General features: G+C 35.2%; 1 protein-coding gene across 12 annotated transcripts in view; it reads right to left on the reverse strand.

The window, feature by feature from the left end:
- Positions 1-16928, reverse strand: part of POSTN (periostin) — a 30848-nt gene that overhangs the window by 2686 nt on the left and 11234 nt on the right. Inside the window, exons 10-22 of one of the 12 annotated variants that reach the window (XM_056488113.1) lie at positions 15560-15708; positions 14952-15088; positions 14078-14208; positions 12440-12570; positions 12170-12272; positions 11730-11797; positions 11139-11184; positions 8968-9015; positions 6123-6218; positions 5450-5539; positions 3763-3840; positions 3279-3359; positions 1084-1170 (exon numbers count right to left, since the gene is read on the reverse strand). In XM_056488113.1, the coding sequence (XP_056344088.1) occupies positions 1084-1170; positions 3279-3359; positions 3763-3840; positions 5450-5539; positions 6123-6218; positions 8968-9015; positions 11139-11184; positions 11730-11797; positions 12170-12272; positions 12440-12570; positions 14078-14208; positions 14952-15088; positions 15560-15708 (1245 nt within the window). Of the gene's footprint in view, positions 1-1063; positions 1171-3278; positions 3360-3762; positions 3841-5449; positions 5540-6122; positions 6219-8967; positions 9016-11138; positions 11185-11729; positions 11798-12169; positions 12273-12439; positions 12571-14077; positions 14209-14951; positions 15089-15559; positions 15709-16928 lie in introns of those variants that run through there. The other 11 variants (XM_056488121.1, XM_056488032.1, XM_056488052.1 and 8 more) reach the window with 11 other exon arrangements.

Genomic DNA, 16928 nt, shown 5'->3' on the forward strand with positions numbered 1-16928 from the left:
AGCTTGAGATTAAACACTGGGTGTCTGCATCCCCGTGACAGAAAATTCCAAGCTCTGCACTGCCTGACAAGGACAGAATGTGGTCCTCCCAAAGTATGCTTTCCATACTTAGGCACTGTCTGTTCAATTATGCTTTCAGATAAGCCTTATGTTTGAAAATCACACCCATCTGTCATTTTCAGGCAATAGGAGACTCTCCAGCATGCCTTGTACTACTCAGCACTGAAGCTGTACAAACACAAGGAATAAACCTTCAATATTTGGCACAGACTTCAAAATTACGAAGGCAGAAACACATTTATTTAATTTCATTCTCCAAACGCTGCAATATCTTTTCCTATGTATTTAGTTCAAAGGCTACAGAATAACCTATTCTGCATTTTTACAATTCGAATTAGAATTAGGAAAAGACATAAATCCAAAAGTAACCCTAAGCAAATTACTTCTTAACTTTGAATGAAGATCATTAAACAATGGTTGTTAAACTCGAAGAACAAATGACTGGTATAAAGGCAGAGTGAATTCTATTTGGCTCCTTTTGGACCTTTATTCCATTCTAGTCTTTCAAATCAAGAGTTTTCCTCATTTAACAACATGACAAAGGTAGAGAAATTCCAAGATCCTGTGAGATATTTACACAACCCCAGAGGTTATATTCCCTGCACCCCACCCACTCCTTCACAAACCCTGGCAGCAACAGATCACATTTACACTGACAACAAATAACTCAAGTTAAAAGCAACTCACGTGGTGCTCTTCTGTATGTGCTGCTTAAAGAAAAGTCAATTCTTTATGGTGCTTGTTCCTTCAAATGTTTAACCTAAGCTTTGTGGTTAGGCATTTCCTCTTGTCTACTATGCTTGCCAAATCTTTTAGTTACTTTTAGCCACAAGATAAGCTCCAACATATTTCTTTGCAACAGCAGTGAAAGAATTCATTTCCAAAACAATTATGAAACTCTTCTCACTAAAATGCTGGCTTCAGACCTAATAATTTTAATGAATAGATACTGTAAAACCTCACCTGGAATGATCACTTTGGACAAAGCAGGTCTTAGTGATACTGAATTTTTGACAAACTAACCTTCCAGATGAACTCTCTTGATTTCTCTCTCGATAATCTGTGGCTCTCCCTCAATTACTTTAGTAACCTTGGTGTACTCAGTTCCAGCTATGGTAAGCATCAAAAACAAATGAGTTAAATCTGGCATAGCACTTTTCCATATGCAAGGAGCCCTCAGTGGAAACAATGTCATTTTTGGGCGTAGGTGGTGCAGGCTACCATGCTAGTCATGCCATAAGGCATCTTATCTCTAGGCATGAGTCATTTTATTGCAATCTTGGTTTAAAGTTTTGCTCCAGCAAAGACTGCTAATTGTTTTAAGCAGTTCTGGATTTTTTATGAGCAGAATTAAAGCCCATATAAAATCATTCCTTTATTCAGACAGTGATAATATATTTGTTTTTGACTGCATTCAAATTTAAATGGTTAGGAAACTTTCAGTAAAAATAATTTTATGTAGACAAGAGGGCCATAAAGCATTATCACCAAAAGCAGCATGTGTATCTGCTTTTATTGGCTTAATATACAGTAAGGTATTATCATGGCAGCCAAGGGTAGCTGACTGAATAAATCATGGAAAAGATAGAGAAAATTCAAATTAAAGCAAAAGACAAATCTGCCTACTTGGTCCATTCTATTAAGCAGGATGCTTATGCAAACTAACATATAATAGCAAGGAAAATAGCAAGAATTCAAGAGATGATATTGTCTTCTTCAAATTTCTAGAGAGAAGCTCTCTCTTTTCCATAAACCTATATGCTCTAAGATGTATCTCTACAGATTACACCTATTGATTGTATACCTCTGTATCCAAAGGTGATTACAGGTGCAGTTAGAGTTGTTAGATTCTGGCATCAGACCATTTTGAACAGTTGTACAGATCAAGTTTGATCCTGCTCCTTGTTGACTGGTTTAAACCAGTAGAATATAGTTCAGTATATAGAGGAATTTTCTTGCTGCAATTTTTAAATTTCCAGCTTTTCTTTTAAATAGCCAATCCAGAAATAGGCATGTCCAGAGAGCAAATCTTTTCACATGGCTAGGACACTCAGGATAAAATTAAAAATCCTCTGAAGTTTCTGTTTCTGTCCAGTATTATAGGTGAATTCTGGCTTAGGTCTATAAAACTAAGATTCTGTTTGAAACAGAACGAAGAATTACCGTCAACAGGAGTCACAGCCGTATCTTGGCTTTTCTCTAAGACTAGCTGTGTTATCAATTAGCATATTTAAGTTTGGTGGTCAGCTGTTCAGCTGTTCAGCCATCAGGATATTTTTTACTGAAGTTTAAGTCACATCCACAGAATAATGTTTTTGAAAAACAATGAGATTAAGTTCAGTGAACTAAATGTGGTTGTAAGTTACTGTACTGGATTACAACTTTGTAACTTACTGATAAGTGAACATAAAATTAAATGGATTCATTTAATTTATTTCAAGAGAAGCATACATCCATATTTTTGAGCTTCTGATTCAGGTTTAAAATAACATTTACAAAAACTGTATCACTTAAATTCTTTTTTTTTTTATTCCCCATTGCTATTATAGATAGTTTTTCTAGTCTACATTAAGCAGAGAACATTCCAAATTCATAGATAAATATTAATTTCAAAGGCAGAAGTTCTTTTACTAGTTTTCTACAGCTATTGGTTATGTACTACCAAAACTGTTAGAATTAAGAGAGCAAGAAGGAAAGAAAACCATTCCTTGGAATGCTGTATATGAAGAGAATTAAAGTTAATGTCTGGATATCCATCACCTGTAAGCATTTAAAGAAGATGTTAAACATGCCTTTAATTATTAACTTGAGGGCAATGAACATTCATTTCTGAAGAACTGATAAGTAAGATGAATTTGGATGGTTACAATATGTTCCATTTCATAAGTGTTTTTCACAGAAGTAAATTTGCTAAAAAAATTGGAATAAATCTTCATTGCTCCCCTGAGTTTTAATTAGGTAACCTTTTAAAGACTGAAAAAAACCAAAAAACTTTTTTTTTTTTCTCTGATCAACGGCATTAAAAAATTGATTAGTCAAACTTTGGTGCTTACTTCCATTTCACAAATATCTGGCAGTAGAATACAGTGTTCTATTTTTGCCATTAAAATTCCACTTCTACTATGTCAGTCTTTAAAATGTTGAGTTCAACATATCTGAGAGGGGTTTCAGTCATCATAACCTGTTGCAAAAATGTTAGTTATAATACACCGAATTACCTCCCTGCAGAAGTCTTTTGATTTCTTCATCTTCCAGTAAATGACCATCACCTTCAATAAATTTGGTCACTTTCGTAACCTCTGATAGGATACAGGTTATGGCAAAAAAATTGATTGACAGAAAACATTTGGCAATCTCACAAGAACATATATAATCCTGTTATAGCATTTTAAAAATTTAAATTTAAAATTCATGTTATGTTATCAAATTCCACATAAACACTGGAAACACCATATTTTATGACAAACACAGCATGCTGTATATTAGACCCAGGCAGCCTCAGCTCTAGAGCTGACAGAAATATGAAGATCAAGGATTCAAACCAGAATGTTACATTTAGGGGGTTCTGAGGACTAATGTCTGGGTAAGATTTTGCTGTATGAACATAATTTTTAAAACATGGAATATACATGCAGTAATTACTTAATTGATATATAGAGATATATATTTACTAAAGAAATGAAATAAGACAAGCATACTAACCTTCTTCAAGGATTTTCTTTAACTTCTCTTCGTTGTCTGCACCCCCTGCAGTAATTCTGGTATATTTTATTTCAGGACCTGGAAAAAATTTATAAGATAGTGGCTTTTTTTCTGATATAACAGGTTTGTCCTTTAAATTATTTTTCCTATTTAATATGTATGGTGATTCCATGGTTAACATGCTGTAATCTGCTTGTATGATAACTTTATTTTTTACCATTTCCAAAATTAAACTGAAAGAACATTAAAAACTAATTAGAACTAGTCATGAAAGTAATTAAGCAAATTTATCACAATTAATTACCTGCTTACATTCTTAAAGTAAGACATAATTTTAAACACTGTTGTATCAGGTCATAGATCAGATATTTCTGAAGTTCATGGTTAGTCTGAATTGATTGCTGCAAATAGACATTTTTGCTTTTATTATTGCTATTAATAATTTGAAGATTTAACATTTGAGATTCCTTATCTACAGTTTCTACAGGTTGAAAATAAGGTGATACAGGTCTTAAATGCTGGCATTTTACATTATATTTTACCATTTCATGTAGGATATCAATGAAACTTGAATTCAAGAATTGAGAAAATGATATAATTATATTTTATATAATTTTTATATTATATAATATTTTTATAATTATAATTTATATAATTATATCCATCTCTCCTAAAATTTTTGCCAGAAAATAGTCCTGGACTTATTCAGAAACCTACTAATGTCTTTCATTCAGTTATTTTCATTGTAGTAAAAAGTTGTAAGAAATAACTTAGGCATGATTTTGTAATTTCTGTCTTTCCCAAATGACTTTGGTTGAATTTCAATATTTTCTAAATAAACTGAATATTAGGACTTACAGCTAAGTCAATATGTTTTTATGTGTCTTTTCCTTCTCTAGCTCTCTAGCAGACAGAATTTTAGTGGGAGCATTCAAACATGTTTAAGCAAGGTGATCAAACGGTGTCAATAAAGAATGCCATATATCATGTATTATGCTTAAATATGCCTCACTCCACTTATCAATTTCTAGGATGCTTAAAGAAATAGCTCTGTAATAGGTCAAATACAGTTGAAATTGGTGAAGGAATTTGGGAGATTTTGTGTTAGAAAATCAAGGTATGCAGATGCATATTGATTTTATCATACATTAGCTGTATCCAAGTGTCTAACTTGTAGATGTCAGACCAAGTCCCTACCTTACAGAGAAATAGAGATCTTTTTCTGAAATGGCTGTCAAGAGAGCCTGGGATGACATACAAAATCAGGCATCTACACATTAAACATCTACATTTGGCAAAATGAAACCTTCCTGGAGATATATAATCCAGAAGTTCAGAAAAAAAAGTTTCCTTGTAAAGCAAGACAGAGTACAAAAACACAGTAAGAGCAGTCTCATTGTGAAGTGGTAACAAGAAACTTGCTAAAGTAGACACTTAGAAAATATATGAAAACAAAAACTAAAAAAGGAAGACAAATTTTCGTAGTTTTGCATGCTGTTAAAATATTGCCATTTATGTACATGTGCATATAGGACACATGGCCAGCCTTACAGAGACAGTGGGAAGTATTAGGGAAAATTCATCTGTCAAGGAAATGAAGTTTAGGCACTAGGACAGAAGTTAAGATATGTTACTTTTGTATTCAAATGTGGACTTTACTAAGAATTAATATGTCAGCTTAATTTACCTTGAATAATTCTTTCTTCAGTTACTTTTTTCTCTGTCACTTCCACAGGTCGTCCATCAATTATTTTGGTGTATGTTGTAATAATTGGATCTATTGGGATTTTTAAATTCAAGGCATTAATCAAATGATGAACTTTCAAGTGTTCTTTTTGAGATGTGGAAACTGTCTGAAGCACATAAGGAAATGCCACAGAATATTTTATGAAAAATAAAAATGTTCAGAGACCAGGAACTAAATCTACTCAAAATTTAGGATGATTGCATTTTTCCTTTAAAACCATCCTAGATGTGAACATCTCAGTGCCCTCAGCAAAGAGAAGGCAAGGTTTACCTCTCATTCTCACAAAATTGCCTTTTAATCATAGAATCACATACAAGGCATTAGATTGCAGGACAGCACTGAGTAAATAATTCTTAACTAAGACATATGTTATGTCTGCATGCAGAGTATTTCTAAACTGTCTTGACTGCAGCTATGGAACACAATTAGGGGAAAAAAAAACCAATTTTTTTTAAATGCATGAGAATTAAAAAGTATGTGATAAAATTGCAGCACTTCACAAAAGTACTATTAAAAACAGAACAGCTGTCTAACATGAATGACCTGGATAAAGTATAAACTGGTGGGGAATAGTGGTTGCTAATACAAATTGAGTTGCTGAAAGCATACCAACCTCCATGAATCACTTTAGTTATTGTCTCCCCTTCCCTGACTATTTTGAAATCAGGTTCCCCTTCAATTAATTTAGTGAGCTGTGTGATAGATGGGTCTGTGACATAGGAAAGAAAACAGCATGTTACAAATAGTCATAAAATACTTATAGTATTCCATGGGGGTGAGATGAAGCTTGCATTTTCTCCCCCGACTCCAGATAGACCAGACGAATGTAACAGAGGGCTGTTTAAATCTGAGAGGTTGTTTGCATCTTTATAAGTCTTGTGTTTCCTCACACAAGATCTTAAATACAGATCCTATCGTACACCTGCTCTTTATAATTTATTTATTTATTTATTTATTTATTTATTTATTTATTTATTTCGTGTATATGATATTTTTAACATTTGTTGACAAGTTCCAGGCAATAAACCAGATCCTCAGCAGTGCAGTGGAAGGCTTTTTCTGTATATACTGGTAGACAAGGCTACTCTGCATCTTTGCTGATATCTTGCAGCTATTGCTCCACTAGAGACCACTATGCATCCTACATAGTGAGGTCTTTTATTTTTAAAATTATTTTTAATATTTGTTCCTTTGGAGGTCCCTTAAAGTCCCTTAAATATCTTTATATAAATTTTTGTAGAAGTTGATTGTGCATTAATTATTTTTCCATAAGTACTGATCAGGATTTAACAACAGCTTTTAAAGATGTGTGCCTCCTGTTAATTGACTGAAACAGTCAATTTAGGCTACCTTCAATAATCAAATACAAAAATGTTTTGTTTTTTTTTTTCAGTAGCAAATGATTTTATAAATTAGAATTTAGAGGTAAATCATTAATTTATTTGCTTCAGATGAGGTGATATGATAGAATCATAAAGACTCTCTGCTATTATAGACCTCTATTAATCTGCTTTGGGTTCTAAACAGCTGAACAAGCCATCACTTCCTTTATTTTTAACAACATGAATTAATGAAAAATATTTATAAGTATTTTAGAGAAACTGTCTTAGAAGACTCATTTCCTTGCTTCTCTTTTAAACTCAGAGGAATTTTTTGCATGTTGAGAATCCATTGAATACCAATTTACATTGGTGCAAGTGATGAATATAAATGAAATAATGTAAAAGTTGTATTTATGAATGTTTATAAATGCTTTATTTTTACATTTCTCAATAACTGTACCTTTTCCTGTGATTGATACAGCAGATGTGTGCAAAACCAAAAGGTGAAGGCATAGCCAGCTATATTGCCTAGTCTGGGATGAATTTTTTAATATTTTATCTGTTAAGATTTGGGTTTCAGTCAGATTTAACTCTTTACATCTGTTCAATTTTTTAGATCCCATTCATGCCCAGGTACAAAAAATGGAAGCACAACACAAGCAGAAAACAGTGAGACAGGCAAAGGCTCAGATTCTCCTCTAGACTTGATGGGGAGAGATGTAATGCCTTTTTAGTGGAAATTGACCTTGCATCATGATCTGGTAGAAGTCCCTGACGAAAATTGACATTTAACTTTGCCTGCTTTTATCTACAGAGTGCTGTGGATTTATGTGGTTCTGATGGTGTCTGCCATTACTCTTACTGAGAAAGCTCAGAAGTGATAGAATTGGTTTTGTTTGGTCAATATCTGAATCAATAATCAGCAGAAAGGCTGCACTGGCCAGAGATCATTCCCTGGAGGGTGTCCCAAAGCAGAAATACTGTACTGGAAATGGAAAGGAGTAGCCCTTCAATACTCTCTTTTTTTCCTCTATTTGGTGAATAAATTTTAGTTCTACATTTGACTATACGAGTGCTCAAACATTTCATTTTTTTCTTTAAAAGACAATTTTATTTCAGTTAATTTTCAGCTTCTAAACATCCTGTAAATCACCTAAACTATATACTCTGCCTCTGGGTTTAACAGAGCAGAAGAGGTACTTTCAGAGAGGGATTAATCCTCACCATAAGAAGATTTCTGAAATAGCTTGGGTGAGCTACCATATGAAATAATCTATCAATTTATATTGCACTGGGGATCTGATTTAATGATGGAGACTAGGCAACAAAGATCAGCATACATTAAATGGCATCTAATCCTAGATGGGATGAAGCACAAACAAGCTCCTGAAAAAGTAAGCATTTGCCACTTCTCCTGGAAGGAAGTCCTCTCAGAAACACTGATTAAGCACTCTGGAGAAAATTCTTTGCATGACATTTTTAGCTGCCTTTCTCAGTTGAGATAAAACAATTTCCTTTCAGCATTTTTATTTCAATGGGAAGCTGGATCTCATCAGCTTTACTTAAGTTATAAATCAGAAGTGATTTTAGCAGTCCAATCCACACATTTTTTTCTCTTCAGTCCCATCACTAATCTTTAAGTAATGCTTCTATATGGGGAAATAAAAAAAGCCAGAGATTGAGGAGATATAATATTTAGGCATCCAACAGATATTGGTAGTTAGAACTGATTGAAAATTATAGAAAAATGAACCCATCTTTTTCTTTAAAATATAAGAAACATATCTACTTTAAAGTATCTGCTATAATTAAAAAAAAAAAAAGGAAATGTCTTAAAAAAAAAAAAAGGTGATAAAATAAATGGTTTGAAAGATGATTATTTAAGGTATTATAAATACCCATAGAAAAAGGAGAAAACTCATTTGGGGAGAAAAAAATCCATGGGAAATCTTTTCATACAAAATATTTCAGTCAGTTCTAATTGCAATATATGTATCTTTGCTTTTCCAGCAAAGTGCTTAGCATGCTGGAGTTGCTAGGTATAAAATACATCCCGTTAAAGAAATATATTCAATATATATTCTGAATATGTATATGGACATATGCAGAAATATATATACCACGGGCCTCATTTACCTTCCTTTTTGATGATAGGCTGGACGTTGCTTTCAATTATGTTAATTTCTGAAAATATAGAAAATGGAATATACAGTGCATTCCATTTGTGCAACTTCTTTGAGTCAATGATCAGTTAGATTTGGTCTGCTTATAAGGATGTGGATAAAATCATAGATATTGATGGGGGAATAGACACTCAAAAGGAGCTGGAGTATGAATCTTGGTTCTGCTTATGAAATGGTGATCCACTCATGTCACCTGCAGACGGAATCTGCTGATCTGGTATTTGCCTTGGAGCCTTATGAAACCCATGGGTCATTGTACCCATGATGATGTATGGCACATAATAGAGAGGGCTTGTAAAATTACCCACACAAGGTTTTGCACAATTCCCTGACATACCTATGGCTGAGTATTGCCCTTTTCATCAGGGAGCTGAACAGGCACACAGAGGAAACCTTCTAGCATTCAGAACTACAGATAGAACATCACAGAAAATATGCCCTTGGGAGATCATGTTGTCCCTCTACACCCAGGACAGACTCAAGTATTCATTGAACACCTCTAATAGTGATTTGACTCAGCTATCTGCTGGAGGAGCCCACACTTATAGATGTTCCAGCCTTCCTAGTCTTTCATTCACCTAAATCTACAGCTACAGCTTTCTACATGTCCACATTTACCTCTCTAGCCTAATTTTTATAGGCATTGCTTATTGTGCTACTCTCACTGGCCATGGGAAGTAGAATCATAGGATATCTCAAGTTGGAAGGGATGCATAGGGATCATCAAATCCAACTTCCTCCTTCTCAGAGGACTACCTGAGCCTAAGCCATATGACCAAGGATGCTGTCCAGAAGCTCCTTGAACTCTGTCAGGCCTTGCTGATGTGACCACTTTCCTGAGGAGCTTGTTCCAGTGACCAACCACCCTCTGGGAGAAGAACCTTTTCCTAATGTGCCATCTGAACTTTTCCCAAAGCAGCTCCATTCCATTTCCTCGTGTCCTGCCGTGGGTCACCATAAAGCAGACCAGCACACCCCACACTGCCCTTCTTGGGGAAGGCATGGGTTGCAGTGGGGTCACTGCTCAGCACTGAGGACACCCCTCAGCCTTCTCTTCTCCAAAATAAACAAGCCAAGTAACCTCACCAGCTCCTCATAAGTCTTGACCTCAAGACCTTTCACCATCTTGGTCTCCCTCCTCTGGACACTGGGCCAAAGTTGGCTCCCAAACTGCCCCAGCACTGGAGGTGAGGCTGCCCCAGCTCAGAGCAGAGCAGGACAATCCCCTCCCTTGCCTGGCTGTGATGCTGTGCCTGATGCACCCCAGGACAGAGTTGGCTGTTTTGGCTGCTGGAGGACTGTTGGCTCATATTCAACTTGTCATCAAGGTGAATTGTGCTATTTTTTGCTCCTAGGGTTTTGAACTTCTCTATGTCCATTCCCAGTTTTCAACAGTCTGATGTGATGATTTTACTTTCTACTGTGAAATATGGATAGAACTCCACTGGAATTTAATCATTTAATTGAATTTATATTGCCTCACAAAGTTACACCAGCCCCTTTTCTTCTAACATCTTGTTTCAACACATACTCTATATTCAGAAATCAAACCCAAACCTGAGAAAGGCTGCAAGAGAGCTAAAAGGGGTGGTTTTTTTACATTTACTCCCTAAAGAGAAAGTATTCTGAACAACTGTCTCCCATTCAAGCCTCATATTTGCACACATGGGAGACAGAGACAAGAGGTACACCCTGTCTCTCTGTAAATATTTATGAAAAAGAAAGTATCTCAGTGCACAGTCAATGCTGCATCTTGGAGAGTGAGTACAATACAATGCTACATCTTAGAGAGAGATACAACTGTGTTATGCACCAAGCACTGAACTTTGGCTAAACACTGAAAAGCAATCTTTTCCATATGTATCTTGTCTACCCCAAGAGCTTGCACGGCTTATTTCAGGGTTACTTTCCAGTCACACATCTGGAAAGGAAAAAATACAGTAGCACAGCAGCCAGCAACATTCTGCTTTGAGTCTTTCTCTTCCTTTTCTTCATTGGCACATCTTACTTTCCCAGAAATTGCTTTATTCTTTATTGAAAAAGAGATGCACAATTCCAAATTGGAATTGGCACCACTTAAAAAGCAATATTCAACACATCTGGAAGTATTTAAAATGAACTTACTGTAAAATGTCAGTGGAATCTCTTTGAAGGTACTGTCACGAACAAACTATAAAAACAAAAAAGCAATTTATTTAAAATTTTTCAAAAGTAGCACTTGCCTTATAGTTTCCTAGTGAGTGTGGTTAGGATTCACTGCTTCAGTGACCTAAAGGTTAGGTGATGCTATTTGTCTAGGCTCTCTCATTCATCTTTGAGGGAGAATGTAGTCTCAAGAGGATAGCTGAGTAGACAAGGATGCCTACTTTTCTTCACAGGTTATTGATACTGCTGGCTTTAATGGCATAAGAATTTATGACTCAGTATTTTTTTCAAATAAGTGCTTTGCTTTCCAAGAGTGATAAAGTGAACTGAAGGGCAGATTTGGACTAATTCACACTGAATTATCCAAATGCAAATATTCTACAATTGTTTGGCATTGAAAAACCTAACTGTTGAGTGCAGGGTATCATTCATGATTATATTTGGATAACTGGGAACCATTGGAATGTGTTGTCTGCTGAAGAAAGAAAGGACCAGAGGATCACTTATTACTTATAATGTGCTCAGTTTCACAGATCCTGCCAGAAAGAGGTATAATTACTGAAAGAATACCTTAATTTGAATGTATTTAATCAACTTCTTCAATATTGTGAGCAGCTGATCATTTCCAACGGGCATTTCTGACAAAAGAAGCAGGCATGTAAGAGGAAATACACAAATGTGTGCATTTTGCTTTGATTTACAGTGATCAGTTGATGCAATCATTCTCAAACACATACTTGATACATAATATTCTTTACCAGCAGAAAAGCTAGTCTTTGGCTAGTCTTGTCCTTCATATACTCTATTTTAATAAAATTTAATAAAATTTCAAAATCTTGCCAATTTTTCAAGCAAGGTTCTTCCACAAAATAAGCATTGAGGTAAATTTTCTGTTTCAAATTCCACATAGGAATTGTACCTTTAAATTAATTAACTTTTAAAAGTTATTGCAGTTATATAGCATGCAAACAGATTTAAAAGAGTGGGTGCAAATTTCATTAAATACTCACCAGCTGGGTATAGGAGTTTGTCAATGACATGAATGACACCATTTGTTGCCATGAGATCAGATTCTCTTGATTTCAGCTCATTAACCAGAAGGGTATCATTCACCTGGCAAAGGATCAAAAGAGAGCCCAAGTTATAAGAGTCATTAGAAAACAACCCCAAATCTTATTATAACATTTGGAGAAGTGCATGCCATTCTATAATGTGGAAAGACATGGAATATCAAATCTCTGTTCCAAGGCTGTAGCAGGGAGACATTTTCTATACTTAACTGTTTTCAAGTAGAGTTTGCCTCCTTGGATGGTTTTAAGAATATTGGTTACACCAGGCTCAAAGCCACTTCCAATGAAAACTCCTTGTGTCAAGTGGTAAAGAAGAATATTCCTGAGAGCATTTTTGTCTCCTATGTAAAAATAAAAAAGAGAAGGAATAAAAATTAAATGGCAGAGGATAGTTCTTTGTGGGAATTCTAAGGATTCACATAGACTTGAACTAGAGTGCGACACAATATGTATGAAAACACCACTAACACAAACAATTTGAATTTGTTAAAATTATTACAATGGGAAAAAACCCAACTATATGCCAAAAAGGTACTCAGAACAAAATCACAAAGATCCTATGAGAAATCTTCTACAGAAGAACATAAAAGGAGTCAATGCTGGGTTTGTCTGTTCTTACAGAGGACAGAAACAACTTGGAAAAGTTGGGAAAGGGGGAACCCACTCTATTTTAGGGATGATTTCCATATTTCAAAGTTTGACATTCCTTTGTGGGTCAAAAAAAAAAAACCCCCAATATTTCCTGTCTAAAAAACAAATGTATCCTCTAGCCCAAGTTAATATCCTGATAGGTCTCCCTGGGTCTATGAAGGCTGAGAGTCATAGGTGGGCTGCAGAAAAACCATAACATCCCCAGGAGATAGAATATGAAGCAGAGAAGCTTTAAAACACATCTATTTGACCATTCTAAGTTTAATACTAGAATCACATGCTGATATTAGTAGTTATTAGGAGTTCCAGCCTTGATGAAGCTGCAGAGGGAATCTTGTCTGGCCATATTCTTTTCCTGATGTCTCTCTCAGTGAACATTTTTATTTTTTCCCCTGTGTATTGCTCTTTTCACTGTAACTACTGCAAGTTACTTCACTACTGGGATGCAATTAAATGATCTTTTTCTTCCTAGTAAAATTAGAATTGATATTTTGTGACTGGGCCATTCATAGATTGCATAAAGTTACATAAAAAGCCTTAACACGGCCACTCCAAAGATTTTTGCACAAACTATCTGATTACCTTTGTAACTATGCCACTGCATTTACTGGTTAAAATAATTCTTGGTTTGTGTCTTTTTTACTGATAAACAAAGTTTATACACTTTAAGGCTTAGTCTTTATGGAGAAAGCAACATAATAACTTAAAAGAAGACCAAGACAGAATTCTATAAAGTAATCTGGCACAAAGAAAAAAAAATCTGCTGTAAAAAAATTATGGGGGCCAAGGAAAGCATTAAGTAACTGAGTCAAAATGATAGAAAAAATGATGCAAAAAGGTCCTTGAAAAGCAGAAGGGCAAATAAAATTGTCTTGTTAACTACAGAATTAGTCTAATATGGCATTGACCATGGAACAATTTAAGTTCTGAATTGAAGACAAAAATAATAGAAGGAAGCTGCACTATGGAATAAGATATTGAAGAATGAAATTTAAATTTAAAAATCATGTTGGAGTTTTTTTCCAAACAGACATTTTCTATATGCTCAAGAAGGGAATAATTTAGGGGATTCCTATGACCTGCTCTATGCAAAAGGTAAACTGCTTCAGCAGACAGCTTTTGTGTGAGAGGTGCATTAGTCTCCTTTCCAATCAATTTTACTGTGCTAGTAATTCCAGGGTTTTTTATGTTACTTACTTATCAGTATGTCCTTGTCATCATCAGTCAAACCTTTAAAGGCATCATTAGTTGGGACAAAGAGAGTCCACTGTCCAGGCCGTGACAGAACTTCATCCAAATCTGCAGCTTTCACCAGACTGAGGAAAATGCTGTTTACAAACCACAAATACATTTTGTTGAAACATGATAAATATAACTGGGCCCAGGTACTTAGTTTTCTCATTTCTGATGGTGTTCCAATTTTCAAACACTTTCACTGTTTCCCAGAAATAAAGATAGCAGAAGAGGAAAAGGAGAAAAAAAACCAGGAAAAGACAGTCTTAAAAGTAGCAGACAGAGGAAAAAGTATTTGAAAAAAACATGTTGGCAGCCTGAATCAGAGCAAGATTCATCAAATTAAAACCCTCACAGATCAAACAGATGAAAGGAGGATGCAAAGGATAGTTCTTGCTCTAGGAGTATTGAGATACTTGCAGGAAACGGACAGAAATAAGTACTGGAAAGGTTTGCAGTCCTGCTGCACCCATATGGAATTGTACCACTCATTAGTTAAAACTCTAGAGTCTATTGCATTTATAGCTCTGGGTGCATCTTTCAATTCCTTCTGTCCTCTTACTCTTCTCATTCTAGTGTCTTACAACCCCTTGGGCCATAAAACATTCTGTGGAATTGAAGCCTTTTCAGTATACAGCAGGAGAACACTTTGTCTTCCCCCACATTTTTTTCCTTTTATGCTGTTTATGTGGGTAATAAACCCTTCTCTGCCATCCCTGCTCTCAAAACCCCAACAACTCACATGCTCACAGGCCAAAGCTTTTTCTCAGAGCAGCTGTGCTGTATATACAGTTACCTTCTGCAGGAAAATCTCAGTTCTGTCAATACTGCTACTTACCTAAAACGCTTATCATTCCTCAGCATTTCATGCAATGTCTTTTCTGCTGGATTGATGATCTGTCTGAAGATGTGAATGAAACCATTTCTTCCTTCTTTGCTTCCTCTGACCATGCATGAATTTTCAATACATACAGCCTTAGTGAAAGAGAAACAAGTGTAGCTGTTTACACAATGTTAAAAATAGCAACCATATGTATTTCCTACCGTTGAATTGTGTGTTCTTGCCAGGAAATTTGGCATTGCTTGAGAAAGCAGAAATAGCAAAATATAGCATAAAATATCACAGTGCAACTATTTTAAGACTTGATCTTTTGTGTTTTTCCTTTGAGAATATTCTTAATTAGTTCTAAAAATGAGCTTTAAAAATTTATAATTACCTGAGCACCCAATATGAAATTCTGTTGCATTTTCCCAAAGAGTTCTTCATGCAAACAAAACTCAGATTGAGAAAGATCAGATTTTCATTTTCTGCTGTCTTAAAAGTTTAAGGATTTTTTGCTGGATAGTCACAATGGTAAATGCTGGGGGTTTCATTCAGCTTTGCCTTTTATTGACTCTCCCTTTTCACAGTTGGATGCATATTTTTAGAAAGACTCATTCACTTACTGTGCGATACACAAAGACTCTAAGGAGTTTTCCTCCAATTGTTTCCAGCTCTTGTCCATTGTACAGTTCATTGAGCCCAACTTTCACTTTTATGATGTGATTCTGCAGGATTGTTTTAAGAAGACGTTGATCCAGCCTTAAGGTGTCATCTAAAAAGCCATTTAGATATTAATGTATAGTGGTTTTATACAGTGAATTTTTATTCAAAAATAGTCTGGAAATACTGAATCTTTCTTTGATATGCTTGAGTTAAAGTGTGGACAGGTCTGTGTATACAGAAAGCAAATTGTTCAGACCATTTCTCAAATTCAGTCAAGATCTTTTGGCACAATGTGCTGGTTTGTATTAGCAAATCAAAACCACTACACACAACCATGATTAATTACTATAACTAATATGTCTGATGATTGATATGTGGGCCTGCTCCATCTTCTGAATTACTGCTATAGTTTGTATTAGAACTAGCTAGTTCTTTCCATATGTACACCTAAAATCTCCCCAATTTTCTTCCATGGTAGTGAGACAACCACTCTGATTCTTTGAGAAAAGGCAAGAGGTCCATGAGGTTACCTCTGCAAATATACAAACACCTGTCTTACAGTATATTTCTATCAGCTTCTCTCTGCTTTAATGTACTGATAGATACTAACTATTTCCTGGGTTTAACTGGGATAGAGTCAATTTTCCTCCTAGGAGTGTTGAGATTTGGATTTAGTATGAGTATAATGTTGATAACATGCAGATGTTATTCCTGATGTTGTTTCTGAGCAGTGCTCACCATCAGCCAAGGACATCTCAGTGTTCCATGCTCTGCCAATGGGCAGTGCATGAGAGCTGGGAGAGAGCATGGCCAGGTGACCCAAACTGGCCAAAAAGATGTTCCATACCTTAGAATGCCATGCCCAGTGTATAAACTTGGGGAAGATAGCTGGAAGGTGCCAGTCACTGGCTGGGCATAGGTCAGCTGGTAGTGGATAATTGTATTGTGCATCATCTGTTTCTCTTAGGTTTTAATTATCCTATTATTATTACTATTATTATTATTACTATTAGTAATATTAGGATTATTAATATTATTATTTTACTTTGTCACACTTATCAAATTGCTCTTATCTAAACCTATGAGGTTTTTTAAGGTATGTTTTTTTCCTTATTCTCTTCCCCACCCCAGAGTGGGGGAAAGAGGGGAGTGATCGAGTGGATGTTTGTCACTGCATACAGTTTCTGAGAATAAATAAGTTTTGAATCTAATGGAAGTGATGTAAAGATTAAGGAAACTTGCAGTTCATTGATATCTTTCCATTCCTACAATCTTTCTATATTTTGTATCTAGTTTTAGTGCTACTATTTCCATTAGCAAATTACATGA

The sequence above is a fragment of the Oenanthe melanoleuca genome, chromosome 1, assembly GCF_029582105.1.
Source record: "Oenanthe melanoleuca isolate GR-GAL-2019-014 chromosome 1, OMel1.0, whole genome shotgun sequence".
Taxonomy (NCBI): domain Eukaryota; kingdom Metazoa; phylum Chordata; class Aves; order Passeriformes; family Muscicapidae; genus Oenanthe; species Oenanthe melanoleuca.